This window comes from Dipodomys merriami, unplaced genomic scaffold, assembly GCF_024711535.1.
Source record: "Dipodomys merriami isolate MVZ:Mamm:240054 unplaced genomic scaffold, mDipMer1.0.p SCAF_509, whole genome shotgun sequence".
Classification (NCBI taxonomy): domain Eukaryota; kingdom Metazoa; phylum Chordata; class Mammalia; order Rodentia; family Heteromyidae; genus Dipodomys; species Dipodomys merriami.
In genome coordinates, this window is record NW_027206079.1 from 462,224 (window position 1) to 476,498 (window position 14,275).

At 46.9% G+C, this 14,275-nt stretch overlaps 2 protein-coding genes across 7 annotated transcripts in view; one reads left to right on the top strand and one right to left on the bottom strand.

The window, feature by feature from the left end:
• LOC138810775 (probable ATP-dependent RNA helicase DDX6) overlaps window positions 1-13,133 on the bottom strand; it is a 42,245-nt gene extending 29,112 nt beyond the window's left edge. Inside the window, exons 1-4 of one of the 6 annotated variants that reach the window (XM_069998024.1) lie at window positions 13,115-13,133; window positions 9,189-9,658; window positions 4,400-4,463; window positions 2,464-2,568 (exon numbers count right to left, since the gene is read on the bottom strand). In XM_069998024.1, coding sequence (XP_069854125.1) covers window positions 2,464-2,568; window positions 4,400-4,463; window positions 9,189-9,388 — 369 coding nt within the window. In that variant the 5' untranslated portion in view covers window positions 9,389-9,658; window positions 13,115-13,133. Of the gene's footprint in view, window positions 1-2,463; window positions 2,569-4,399; window positions 4,464-9,188; window positions 9,659-11,146; window positions 11,168-11,944; window positions 12,082-12,212; window positions 12,291-12,588; window positions 12,688-13,114 lie in introns of those variants that run through there. The other 5 variants (XM_069998021.1, XM_069998022.1, XM_069998020.1 and 2 more) reach the window with 5 other exon arrangements.
• On the top strand, window positions 11,290-12,587 carry LOC138810796 (proline-rich protein HaeIII subfamily 1-like). The gene is made up of 2 exons (XM_069998072.1): window positions 11,290-11,442; window positions 11,574-12,587. The coding sequence occupies exons 1-2, from the start codon at window positions 11,290-11,292 to the stop codon at window positions 12,585-12,587; spliced, it is 1,167 nt and encodes a 388-aa protein (XP_069854173.1).
• Window positions 13,134-14,275: the final 1,142 nt, after the last annotated feature.

Here is a 14,275-nt window from a genome sequence, read left to right on the forward strand (position 1 = left end):
GTCCCCACTAAATAGAACTGGAATTGAAGGGAGGTGTATTTAAAGTAGAAAATAATTTTGGCATTATGTTATACCAAAAACTAAAGAAGTAGACCTTGTGCCGGGCGCCAGTGTCTCACGCCTGTAATCCGACTCAGGAGGCTGAGATCTGAGGATCATGGTTCAAAGCCAGCCCAGGCAGGAAAGTCCATCAGACTCTTATTTCCAATAAACCACTAGAAAACTGGAAGTAGTGCTGTGGCTCAAGCAGTAGAGCGCTCGCCTTGAGCTGAAGAGCACAGGGTCAGCGCTCAGACCGAGTTCAAGCCACATGACTGACCAAAAAAAAAGTAGACCTTGGGTTATGGCTCAGGTCAGAGTGCCTGCACAGCAAAGTTTAAGGTCTGAGTTCAAACTCTAGTACTGCAAAATAAGTAACAATAAAGCACCCCAGAAAATGAAGGGAGTCTACCACAACACAGGAACCAATTTGAAGGAGACTTAAAGTGGCCAAATCTGGAATAACTTGAGCACTGAGGTATCACAAAAATAGAAATTCAGGGGCTGGGAAGGTAGCTCAGTGGTAAAGCGCTTGCCTTGCATGTTTGAGGCCCTGGGTTTGATTCCTCAGCACCCATAAGCAAAAAACAAGCTGGAAGTGGTGCTGTGGCTCAAGTGGTAGAGCACTAGCCATGAGCTGAAGAGCTGAGGGGCAGCGTCCAGGCTCAGAGTCCAGGCCTACGACCGGACCCAAAATAAAAACCAAAACAAAAAATAGAAAGAAATTCATGGGGGGGGGGGGGGAAGAGACGGGAAGGGATGGGAAGGGGAAACAAAGGAGGAGGCTACAATGCTTGATAAGAAATGTACTCATTGGGCTGGGAAGGTGGCTCAGTGGTAGAGCGCTTGCCTTGCATGCATGAGGCCCTAGGTTCCATTCCTCAGCACCACATAAGCAGAAAAAAAAAGCCAGAAGTGGCACTGTGACTCAAGTGGTAGAGCGCTAGCCTTAAGCTGAAGAGCTGAGGGACAGCGCCCAGGCCCAGAGTTCAGGCCCCACGACCGGAAACCCCCCCCCCAAAAAATGTACTCATTATCTTGCCCATGTAATTGTAACCCCTCTGTACAGTATTTTCACACACACACAAAAAAATAGAAATTCATGGGCTGGGAAGGTGGCTCAGTGGTAGAGCGCTTGCCTTGCATGCATGAGGCACTGGGTTAGATTCCTCAGTACCACATAAGCAAAAAGAAAAAAGCCGGAAGTGGCACTGTGGCTCAAGTGGTAGAGCTCTAACCTTGAGCTGAAGAGCTGAGGGACAGTGCCCAGGCTCAGAGTTCAGGCCCCACAACTGGACCCAAAAAAAAAAATTTAAAAAAAAGAAATTCATGGGGCTGAGAATGTGGCTTAGTGGTAAGAATGGTTGCCTAGTATACATGCATAAAGCCCTGGGTTCAATTCCTCAGTACCACATAAATAGAAAAAGCCGGAAGTGGCACTGCAGCAGCTCAAGTGGTAGAGTGCTAGCCATGAGCAAAAGCAGCTTAGGGACAGTGCCCAGACCCTGAGTTCAAGTCCCAGGACACAAAAAAGAAAAAAGTTCATGAGTTGATACTGACCATATGTAAGGATGGAGTAGTAAGGGAGGGTTCTTCTTTATAGGCATCAAATATGGTCAGATACACCAGAGCTAGAAACTTATCATATATAACCCACCAGAGCAGAGAGACCCAAATAAGAATCAAAGAAGAGATGGTTATTATGAATAATAGGTTATTTTCATAATTTTCAACTGTTCCCAAGACTGCTAGTTTCAAGGAAGGGGATTTGTAGAAGAGAAAAATCAGATAATATCTTACATGGTAATCAAATTAACATTGCCAATCAAGACTAGATAGACACATTGTACACCATTCAAATACTAACCAGGCCATAACATGATTACTGCAGTATTCTGGCTGAGAAACTGTAATTTGAATCTAATTACATGGAAATATCAAGACAATCCCACAATAAATGGTCTATGGAAGAGGAGAGGTTATATGTCAATGTCATAAAAGAAAAAGATGAGAAACATTCATGATAAAATAAGTTAACAAAACTATTATATGAATACTTGCTCCCAATCTGGCTCCTACGTAAGATTACCCTATAGTAGAGGGGGAAATACTACTACAAAGAGTCAATTAAAAATTAGACAATGTAAATATAAGTGAAAGATGTGATATAAACACGGGATCTATGTTAAATTGATTAAAGGGAACTGTCTTATTATGTGAGAATAAAGTTACTCTTAGGAAAAACACATTGAGACTTGAAGAAAACAAACAATTCTGTAACTTAACCTTTAAAAATTCATAAAAGGTGAGCATACAGGTATGTACAGGACATTGAGACATGCTATACCACTCCCACAAACCAAAAAGTTAGTTTGTAATACATGAAATATAACCTTATATAAGCAATAAAAAGAGTAAACATACCTGAATGGGAGATGGCTTTTCCCAGCCCATTTCAAAAATTCCCATCAGTAACTCCCGCTTTAAACAGTAATCTTCAAACTCATTTCCTTTTGTGGATGTCACATCCTAATAAACCAATAATGTAAAAAATATAACCAGGCTTTTTTAGCAGTTAGCATGCTTAAGAAAATTTGTCTAGGAAAAGCCAGGCGCTGGTGGCTCATACCTGTAATCCTAACTACTTTAAATCTATACTTAAACTTAATCTGTACTTCAGTTTTTCCTGAGAAATCTTATTCTCCTTCAACAAATACAAGCCACTTGAAAGTGAAAATACTGTACAGAGGAGTTAGAATTACATGGGCAAGATAATGAGTACATTTCTTATCAAGCATTGTAGCCTCCTCCTTTGTTTCTCCTTCCCATCCTCCCGCCCCCCTTGTTTTTTTTTTTGTTTTTTGGGTCCGGTCGTGGGACCTGAACTCTGGGCCTAGGCGCTGTCCCTCAGCTCTTCAGCTCAAGGCTAAGTGCTCTACCACTTGAGCCACAGCGCCACTTCGGGCCTCATGAATGCAAGGCAAGTACTCTACCACTGAGCCACCTTCCCAGCCCCTTGTTATTTTTTTTTAATCCAAGTATTGTGTTAGGAATTGTTAAATCTTAAAAATATAAATTCAACCCTGGCTAATCTGGTTCATCATACTACTGAGATATGTATGGGCCAGAAAGTCCTGTTTTTTAGGTTTTTTTGTCTGTCGTGGGGCTTGAACTCTGGGCCTGAGCACTGTCCCTCAGCTCTTCAGTTCAAGGCAAGCACTTTACAACTTGAGCCATAGCTCCACTTCCAGTTTTTTGGTGGTTAATTGGAGGTAAGTCTCAGACTTTCCTGCCTGGACTGGCTTTGAACTGCAATCTCAGCCCCCTGAGTAGCTAAGATTACAGGTGTGAGCCACTGGTGCCCAATGAAAGTTCTATTTTTAGAGGCTAGTATCCACCCAGAGATGATTAACAAATATGCCTCTAGTTACTGTTAAATACATTCTGGGAGACAAAACAAAACCATCCCAGGCTGAGAATATTGGGTTATCTTCTCTACTATGTAGGCATAATATAAAAACCTAACCTGTATATCTGTATCACTAGGTTGCTGGGAACAAAAGTTCAAGGAAACAAAATGTGCACACATATAAACACATTTAAGATATACATTTCATTACTATTTAACGTCACCCAAGTATAGTAGAAAGTGTTAGCAATCCAACATACAATTTTTTTTTTTGGTTGGTTGTTGGGCTTGAACTCTTGGCTTGGGGGCTGTCCCTCAGCTCTTCAGCTCAAAGCAAGTGCTCTACTGCTTGAGCCACAGCACAACTTCCGGTTTTCCAGTGGTTTATTGGAATAAGAGTCTTAAGGACTTTCCTTCCCAGGCTGGCTTTGAAATGTGATCCTCAGATCTTCAGATCCTTAGATCCTGAGTAAGCTAGGATTACAGGCGTGAGCCACCGGCGCTCAGCACCAACATACAATTTTTTACACACTTAAGATAGACATGTTGAACTGAAACCTTTTCATGCAACTACTTTAAAATAAGTTAAAGAAAAAAGTACGATGCAAATGTGGCTTTGTGGTAGAGTGCCTGTCTAGCATGTATGATGCCCTCAGTACCACAGAAAAAGCCAGAAGTAGTGCTGTGGCTCAAGTGGTAGAGCACTAGCCTTGAGCACAGAGAAGCTCACAGACTGAGTCCAGGCCCTGAGTTCAAGCGCCATGACTGGCAAAAAAAAAAGTAAAATATTAAACACATACAGGTTGGAAAAGAGGACAGCTACATAGGAAGACATTATCCAAAAGCAACAAGCAAGCAAAAAAGTGGAACAATGTCTATCATTACTATGACAGATTGCTACACATTATTACATACTTCCCATTTTCTACTTGAATTCTACAACCAACTTACCGAAGTTTTGATTCTTAGATCCTTTGGAGGGAGTTTTAAAGTCTTCTTCCAGTCATCACCAGGTCTAGAGAGAATACAGTAAACAAAATATCAAATTTCCTACTTAACATGATTCATCCTCAATATAATTCTTTTTTTTTTTTTTGGGTCCAGTCGTGGGGCCTGAACTCTGGGCCTGGGTGCTGTCCCTCAGCTCTTCAGCTCAAGGCTAGCGCTCCACCACTTGAGCCACAGCACCACTTCCGGCTTTTTTCCTTTTGCTTATGTGGTGCTGAGGAATCGAACCCAGGGCCTCAGGCATGCAAGCGCTCTACCACTGAGCCAACTTCCCAGCCCCTATAATTAAGTTCTAGAGAGGAAAAACTGGGAGAAAGCGAGGGAAGGGGTGGCACTGTCCAAAAAGAAAGGTACTAATACCTGGCTTACATAACTGTACACCTCTGTACATCACCTTTGTAATATTATTATTTTTTTTGTCAGTCGGGGGGCTTGAACTCTGGGCCTGGGCACTGTCCTTCAGCTCTTCAGCTCAAGGCGAGTGCTCTACCACTTGAGCCACAGCGCCACTTCCGGCCTTTTCTGTTTATATATACTAAGGAATTGACTGCAGGGCTTCATGCATGTTAGGCAAGCACTACCACTAAGCCACATTTCCAGCCCAATAATAAATTCTGAACAAAAGAAAAAGCAGAGTAGGTTTATATCTTGCCATACACTTAAGAATATAGTTAACCAAGGGCTGGGAATGTTGCCTTAGTGGTAGAATGCTTGCCTAGCATGCATGAAGCCTGGGTTCAATTTCTCAGTACCACGTAAACAGAAAAAGCCGGAAGTAGTGCTATGGCTCAAGTGGTAGAGTGCTAGCTTTGAGCAAAAGAACATCAGGGACAGTGTCCAGGATTGGCAAAAAATTAAAAAATGAACCAGCTAGACACTGGTGACTCATGTCTACCTAGCTACTTAGGAAGCTGAGATCTGAGAATCTTACAATTTCAAGCTAGTCCAAACTATGAGACTCTTATCTCCAATTAATCAGAAAAGCCAGAAGTGAATGTGTGGCTCAAGAGGTAACAAAAAAGCCAAGCAAGAGCTCAAGACTCTGAGTTCAAGCTCCAGGAAATAAAGAGAAAAAAAAAGTTAACCAAAGAATTAAACATTAGAGAATGTATTCATAGGAAAATAAAAAGTCTAGATAGAAGGGTTCTTAGGGCCTTCATCTTAAGAACAGCATAGTGCCACTGTTAATCAAAAGATGGTTTGACCTAGAGAGAAAGAGACTGTATTTTTTTTTTGGGGGGGGGGTCGTGGAGGCTGAACTCTGGGCCTGGGCACTGACCCTCAGCTCTTCAGCTCAAGGCTAGCACCCTACTACTTGAGCCATAGTGCCACTTCCAGCTTTTTTTCCTGCTTATGTGGTGCTGAACAATTGAACCCAGGGCCTCATGTATATGAGGGAAGCAGCCTACTACTGAGCTAGCTTCCCAGGCCTAGATAGTATATTGTAAACAGCACCCAAATTTTAAAAATTTTAAGATTTCATGAAAAACTTTAGATTATGGATTTTTTTGAAAAACTGGAAACAATCCTGGGTTCAGCTAAAGAACTGTCTTTACTTTAAAAAAAGAAAGAAAAAAAGAAAGGACACATTTGCAACAATGTTCTAAAGTTTTGAATGGTAACAGTAGAGATTACTAACTAGATTTTAACTCCTCTTTTCTCCTTTGTTGTGGTGCCTGGGGATTGAAACCAAGGCGCCCACCCACCCACCCCCCTTTACACCTTTACACACACACACACACACACACACACACACACACACACACAAGGCGCCCACCCACCCACCCCCCCTTTACACACACACACACACACACACACACACACAAAGTGCTCTAACACTAAACTGCTTTCTGCTATAGGTTAGTCAAACAGCCACCTCCTTTAAATACAGCAAGTAGCTTGCATAATGTCCTCTAGGCATCTTAAGTTTATCACTTCTGGTGACTAGTTAAAACCAAGGTAGCCTAAATACAGTCCCAAATATTTGGGAAGCTAAAGTAGAAGGACCATTTGAACTCTGGAGTTTGAGGACAGCCTATCAACAGAATTCCACTCAAAAACAAACAAAAAAAGAAACAGAAACAGCTGAGTGCTATTGGCTCATGCCTATAATATATTCAGGGGGCTGAGATTTCAGGATCATGGCTGGATCTAGTCTGGGCAGGAAAGTCTGTGAGACTCTTAGCTCCACTTAACCACCAAAAATCAAAAAACCAGAAGTGGAGCCATGGCTCAAAATAATGGAGTGCTAGCAGAGGGGGTGGGGGTGGGGGTGGGTCAGTGGGAGAGACTGATAGGAGAGGGAGAGAGGGAAAGGGAGAGGGAGAAAGAGAGAGACACACACCTAAGACAGCACTCAGGCCCCCCAACCAACAAAAGAAAAAAGTCAAAACATCTAATGTTTAAAAGAAAATACTGCCAGGAATTATTTCCAATTAGCTCACTGTGTCATCTTTAAAACAATTTCCATTTATTTCATTGCAGCCATTCTTACACTACCAGAATCTCCAAATCTTAGACCTACATTTATTTTACTTAAATCTAGAACTTACATAGCTATAAAGCCCTCGATTAGAGACATGAACCTCACGCCCCACTAAGTCAGATAGTGCTTTGCTACCAATTCCAAGACCTGTGTTTGTGTCAGGCTGCATAATCCATGTTTTTTTTGTTGCTGTTGTTTTTTTGGGGTCCAGTCATGGGGCCTGAACTCTGGGCCTGGGTGCTGTCCCTCAGCTCTTCAGCTCAAGGCTAGCACTCTACCACTTGACCCACAGCGCCACTTCCAGCTTTTTTCTTTTTTGCTTACCTGCTGCTGAGGAATCAAACCCAGGGCCTCAGGCATGCAAGGCAAGCACTCTACCACTGAGTCACCTTCCCAGCCCCCATCCATATGTGTTTGTTGTTTTTTTCTTTTTTCCGGGCTTGAACTCTGGGCCTAGGCATGCTCAAGGCTAATGCTTTACCACTTTGAACCACAATACCACTTCCAGTTTTCTGGTGGTTAACTGGAGATGAGACTCACAGATATTCCTGCCCAGGCTGGCTTTGAACCAGGATCCTCAAATCTCAGCCTCCTAAATGACTAGGATTACAGGTGTGAACCACCAGTGCCCAACGGAATTTATAATCTTAAAAGGAGGTAAGACTATTTTAAATGAGAAGTGGTTAAGTATTATGAGTTCTGAGGCAGTTGACAGAAATTAGAAGGCAGAGGTGGCCTATAAACTAAGATCTAAAGAACTGAATAAAAAAAAAAATCAATCCAGGAAAAGCAACAAAGAAGAAACAATATCCACTAGTGTCTCAAATCACAATTTTTTGGGGGGAGGGGGTCAGTCGTGGGGCTTGAACTCTGGGCCTGAGTGCTGTCCCTGAGCTCTTCAGCTCAAGGATAGCACTCTACCACTTGGGCCACAGTGCCACTTCTGCTTTTCAGGTGGTTTATTTCCTGCTCTGGCTGGCTAGAACTGTGATCTTCAAATCTCAGCCTCCTGAGTAGCTAGGATTACAGGCATGAACACCTGGCTAGAATTTATTTTCTTTTTGGCAAGACTGGGGTTTGAACACAGGGCCTTGAGCTTGCAAGACCGGTGTGGTGCTTTACTATTTGATTCATTCCTCGGGCCCTCAAATTATATTTAATGGAAAATATTCCTATAATACAGTAGCAATTTTAGTTTACATCCTTAATAACTAAAATAAATTCAGCTAGCCTATTTGCAAAATAAGGTCAACGATTTTTTTTTTTGGGGGGGGGGGGTTAGTTGTGGGCCTGAACTCTGGGCCTGGGCGGTGTCCCTCAGCTCTTCAGTTCAAGGCTAGTGCTCTACCACTTGAGCCACAGCACCACTTCCGGCTTTTTTCTTTTTGCTTATGTGGTACTGAGGAATCTAACCCAGGGCCTCATGCATGCAAGGCTCTACCACTGAGCCACCTTCCTAGCCCCCCACTTTTTAAAGAATGAATCTTTAAGTTTGTTTTTTAAATTAAGGTTTCAAATTGTTAACTGTCAAATAAGTAGAGTAGGAGCAGACCTGTGGCTCAAGTGGTAGAACACTAGCCTTCAGCAAGAAAAGGCTAAGGGATAGCATCCAAGGCCCTGGGTTCAAGCCCACTACCGAGAGGGAAAAAAGAGAGAGGTGATGGTGATAACTAGAAAATATGTACTGACAAAAATAAGATGAATCCAGGTACTGGTGGCTCACATTTGTAATCCTAAGAACTCTAGAGGCTGAGATCTGAAGATCACAGTTTGAATAAAGTCTTTGACTCTTTAATAAACCACCAAGAGTCAGAAATGGAGCTGTAGCTCAAGTGGTAGAGTGCCCAAAAGCTCAGGACAGCTTTCAGGCCCTGAGTTCAAGCTCCAGCCTGTGTGTGCTCACTTGCATGCATGTGCACACACACACACACACACACACACACAATGAGTCTTATTCATTTTAGAACAAATTCAACTAATAACTTCTATACTGAGTTATGAAAACCTGCATTGTTTCTATAAATAATCTAGACAAAGTTAATATATTACCTGTGTTTATGGTTCATTACTTACTTGAATTAGTTATGGCAGAAATGCATTATTTTATTACAAATACTGACCTCTATCAGAATCATTAATGTGTAGTTAACAACAAAGATCAAACCTTAAACCAATAGTTTTGCTTTTCACTGTAAACAAAATAACAAAAAAAATCTGATTGGTTCCTCAAATATGTCTAACACTTACTTAATAGTGGTGGTCATACTCTGTGCTTGCTGTTGAGTGCCATTATTGATTGTGTTGGTGTTTTTCAACTGGTTCATCTGTTGCTGGGTCGGTGTGCCCCCTCCTCCAGGGCCACCACTGGGCTTCACAGGGCCCCTCAGCTGACCATTTTGACTGGACAGACCCATTATAACAGGGTTCTCTGTTCTGGCCGTGCTCATGCTGTGTTAATTGCAAAGGTGTCTCTTTCAAACTTCAAAACTTTGAAAGTCAGTAGAGAAACTGTAATAACAGTTTATTAGGCTCTCCAAAACGAAGAGATAAATAGAAGTCTTGCTCAATAGATGAGTCCTTTATTGCAATGCAGGCAAGCACCTGTAAGTCTCTGGACGGTGGTAAGCAGCAGTAACTTGCTCTCATGCACCGAATCAGCCTATTTTTTTTAAGCCCTCCAACAAGCTTGAATTATATCTGAGTTCACTCACTTCAATCTGAAACAAAGAAAAAATTATGAAAGCAACCTAGAGACAATTCAGTAGATAGATTCATAAGTTAACATTTTTGTCAAATAACAATCTGCTCCCTTCTGTCTCCTCCCTAGTGAATCCTCTAATCTCTACCTGGTCTAAAAGCCAATGACTTTTTATATTTTAATTACAATTCAGTGAAATATCACTCAACTTACTAATGTAAATCAAAATTTGGACAAAGTGGGGCAAATTGATTTTTTTTTTCTATTTCTGACAGCAACCAAGAATCTTTGGAAGCTAACTGAGCTTTTGAAAACATTGTACTTTCAAAAAACCCACCTATTTCCTTATCTGACTTCAACTAAATTGTGAAGAAAAAAAGGCATTTTTTTCTCCCTTAAATTTTTGATCATTAAAACGACAGTCTCATACAGTAATGACTTGTCTAATACCTTGTTTGAAAAACAGATGAAAACTTTTGCTACCTTCAAACTTGAATGCCACAACTTAGACAACTTTCAAACATCATTTTTCAAAAAATACACATATACTTAAAACACCGCTACTCAAAAAAAAAACTAGTAACTTTAATATAACTTTTCTAAGCACTCAGAACATTCAATCTAATTAACAATAGTTCTTTAAAAATAAACAAAACTGGTCAATCTTCATTTTAAAGTTGTTTCCTCAATCGACTTAATTTGTATAAACAAAAAAATGACAAACATCAGAAAAGATTAGGTCCAACTCCATTTGGCTTATTATTATATTTTGGGTTTTTTTTTTTTTTTTTTGGTCGGTCCTGGGGCCTGAACTCTGGGTCTGGGCGCGATCCCTCAGTTCTTCAGCTCAAGGCTAGCGCTCTACCACTTGAGCCACAGCACCACTTCCAGCTTTTTCTGTTTATGTGGTGCTGAGGAATCGAACACCCAGAGCCTCAGGCATGCAAAGCAAGCGCTCTACCACTGAGCCACCTTCCCAGCTCCCCATTTGGCTTATTATTTAACCAACCTGTACACTGCTTTCCCAAAATACAGTAACTTTATGATCAGTGATTATTTTGCCACATACAAAGTCATCTCAAGTTCAAAATTCTGATATCTGGTATCTCAAAAACCGCCAGAAACATCTTCTTTTATAAAGAAAAAAAATGTGAACACCAATTTTCTCCCAAACCAAATCCTGATGTTCACATACACAAAGCTGTTTGCTTTGACCTCGGTGTTATCCACCCCCGGAGCAGGACTGATTAACAGCTACTCTTCCGTCTTAGTAGGGTTACATGATGGCCAATAATAATAGCACATACTTCACACCGGAGGACTTGTTTGCAAAACACTACGCAAGAGTGCACTCTCCAAAAGACTACCGGAGAGCACCAGCAGGGTCGACCCTGCGCCGTCGGACCCCAGTCCTGGACACCCCTCCCTCCTTACTAAACCGACACCTGCCCGGCAGCCCGCGTCCCCCTGCCCAATTCGGCGCTGCCAGCGGCACTTGCACACGCACACAGCGAGCGAGCCCGGGCGGCGGAGCGGCGGCCGGGGCCCCGCCGGAGTTCACCACCGCCACTTCCGAGCGCCTCGTTAGCTCGCCTGACAGCTTCGCACCCCAACCGTCTCGTCATCTCCAACTACAGCTTTTGTGCGCAAATGCGGCGCAGTTTCGCGCGGCTCGGGGCTGAAAGGGGGTTTCCTCTGAAGGATAAAAGGGGGTCAAGGGAGGAGGAGGAGACGACGGAGACCCCGGACCTTGGGGCGGCCCCTCCCGGCCGCCCCTCCGGGTCGGCTCCGGGCACGAAAAGGGTTGGAGCCCCCGCAATCCTATCTGCGCCACAACAGCCGGAACCAGCTCTGCCCGGAGCAAACAAAGGGGCTCCCCTCCCAGGCCCCGGCCGGCGCCCCCCCAACCCGCACTCGCCTCCCTCCGTCGCCAGACCGGGGGCTCCGCCAACCCCCCCCCTTCCCGGCCCACGAGGCCTACAGCAGCCAGGCGGCCGCCCGAGCGAGCCCGGCCGCCCGGAGGGGCCGCCCGCACCCTATCACCTCCTCCATCGCCACCGCCTCCCCCGGCTCCAGGCCGCCCCGCCGGCCCCCCCACCCGTCCCAAAGACCCCTCCGAGCTCCCGGCGCTCCCCGCGGCGCCCGGACCCCGCGGCGCCCCACCTGCCTACCTCAGACGCCGCCACCCCCACAGCGGCCGCCCGCCCTCCTCCCCGGGCCCCGCAAGGCCTCGGGCCTCCGCCCCGGAACGCCCCCCCACAACGCGGCCCGGGGGGCTCCCCGCGACCCCCAGGGCCCCGCCGACCTCGGCCCCGCCGCCTCAGCCCACGCCCCGCGCCGCCGGCCCGAGTCCTACCGCCGAGGCCACTCCCGCTCGGCGCCCTCGGTCCTTTATTGTTGACTCGAAGCTCCCAAAATGGCGGCGGCTCCTTCCTCCTCGGAAACCTCCGCCCCCCCCACCCCGTCCTCGCCGCGGCCTCCGCCCGCCCCCGCCCCGCCCCCGCCCGGCCGCTCCGGGCGCCGCGCCCGCCCGCCCGGCCGCCCGCAGCCCACGCTCCGGCTCCCGCCTCTACCTCCGGCCGCCGCTGCCCGCTCTCTGGGCGCCGCGGAACTCGCGGCCCGGTAGCGCCGACTGCGCGCCGCGCCCGCCGCCACCCTCCGTCCCCTCCCCCTCCCCGCATGGCGGCGGCCGCGGCTCCTCCTCCGCGCAAGATGGCGAGGGCCCGGCCGCCGCCGCCGCCGCCACACCGCGACGCCCGACTGCGGCACCCGGGCGGGAACAGGCCCGAGGAGGCGGCCCGGGCCCCTTTCGGAGGGGACTGGCGGCCGGAGGCACGGAGGCCGCCGAGAGTCGCCAGGCCGATGGCGGCCCGCGGAGGGTCGTGGTCACGCCAGACCGGGACCCGTTCCGAGACGAGCCCGCCGGGGGCTCGGGGCCGGGCGGCTGACCTGACAGCTGCCGCGGGGCCGGGGAGGTCACTGCTGGGCCGGGGACGCGTCCGGGCGCGCCTCCATCCATCCAGGGACGCGCGGAACTAGCGGCCCCGAGGCGCCGGCGCGCTACCGCGGGGCCGGAAGGGAGGTCGGGAGGGCACCGGGGGTGGGAGGGCCCGGGGAGCACGCGGAAGGGGGGTGGAAACCGGGAGGGTGCCCTGACGGAGTGGGGGTGCCGAGCCGGGCCCGCGCGGGGCACACCTCCCCCAGAGGGCGCGGACGCCCCTCCGAGAGTGGCCGGTGAGGCCGTGGGCAGCAGGAAGCCGGAGGGAGAGGCGCTGCTCCCGCCGGACCCCCACCCCACACACGCAGGCATTTGCTCCCCTCCTCCCCAGACCCGAACGTCTCCGTGGGTGCTCAAAGGAAATGCTCTCTTGTTCCACGTCTAACAGGAATGGGGAGGAAAAAGAGCTAGAGGCTAGCTAGGTCAGGGGAAAGGAAAAATCCAGTCCCACCCAGCTGGGAGACTGAAAATACTAACGGACGGTCGCCAGGCCGTGGGTGACAATAGAACTCCGGCCGACCACTTCAGCCCAATATGCCCAGAATGGTCGGGACTGGGTCAGTGACTGGCAGCTTCGATTCCTCCCATCCCGCTACTTCCAACTCAGGGCCAATCAGAGAAAGCCAGATTTGCTCTTCAAACCAATCACAGGAGAGGATGTGCCTCAAGTTAGCCCACCTCCGGCCAACAACTTCCAATCGGAGGAGTCCGACCTGAAGCCTCTCTCTCTCTCCCTCCACCTCCGGACTCCCAGCCCGCCTGAGTCTACCAAACCCCAGTGCTGCTGTCTCAAGTCCTGGAACAAAACACAAAACAGAACAAAACACAGGCCCTTCTCATTTGGTATTTCTTGTTGATTTCCACACGATCAATGGAAAGGTGGTGGAGCATAAGGAAGACTTTTATTAAGATTACAGAAGTTGACTACGATTTTTTTCCGACTTAGATTTTTAAGCACCTGCTTATGCAAAGGAATACTCCCGCACCTTGTTCCCATCCCAGAGAGATGAGGACAAAGTGGTTTCTTAATAAGAGGACTATGTGTGAAGACTTGTTTGTCCTGATATAATCACAGGCAGCAAGAATCTGAAAGGGAGACTAGCCCTTGTCGGGGTTCTCTTTCCCTAGACCCTTCAAGGTATGGAACCAAGAAAAGGAAAGGGGCCAAAGTCCATAAGCAAACTAACTTTCTAAAAAAAATCAGGCTAAAGTAATGTCAAAAAAGAAGTTTCTTTTAAGACAGACAAATTCTTTTCTAGCTCAGCTATTCGGTCGTTTTTGGCCTTCTGGAAAGAAGTATAGTTTACAATTGAACTCTGGATCATTTTCTTTTTCTTTTTTTTTTTTGGTCCGGTCGTGGGGCCTGAACTCTGGGCCTGGGCGCTGTCCCTCAGCTCTTCAGCTCAAGGCTAGTGCTCTACCACTAGAGCCACAGCGCCACTTCCAGCCTTTTTCTTTCTGCTTATGTGGTGCTGAGGAATCGAACCCAGGGCTTCATGCATGCAAGGCAAGCGCTCTACCACTGAGCCACCTTCCCAGCCCTCTGGATCATTTTCTCTTGGGTTCAGTTTTAATAGTTGATGGGCTTAACTATCCTAATATGTTTTTTTTCCTCTGATTGAAACAGATTACCAAGAA

What these genes read in the sequence shown, in the direction of transcription:
- LOC138810796 (XM_069998072.1), top strand. Translation starts at nt 11,290, where the DNA reads ATGCGGCGCAGTTTCGCGCGGCTCGGGGCTGAAAGGGGGTTTCCTCTG. An exon ending in CGGCTCCGGGCACGAAAAGG is followed by an intron (nt 11,443 to 11,573) that starts GTTGGAGCCCCC and finishes CTCCGTCGCCAG; the next exon opens with ACCGGGGGCTCCGCCAACCC.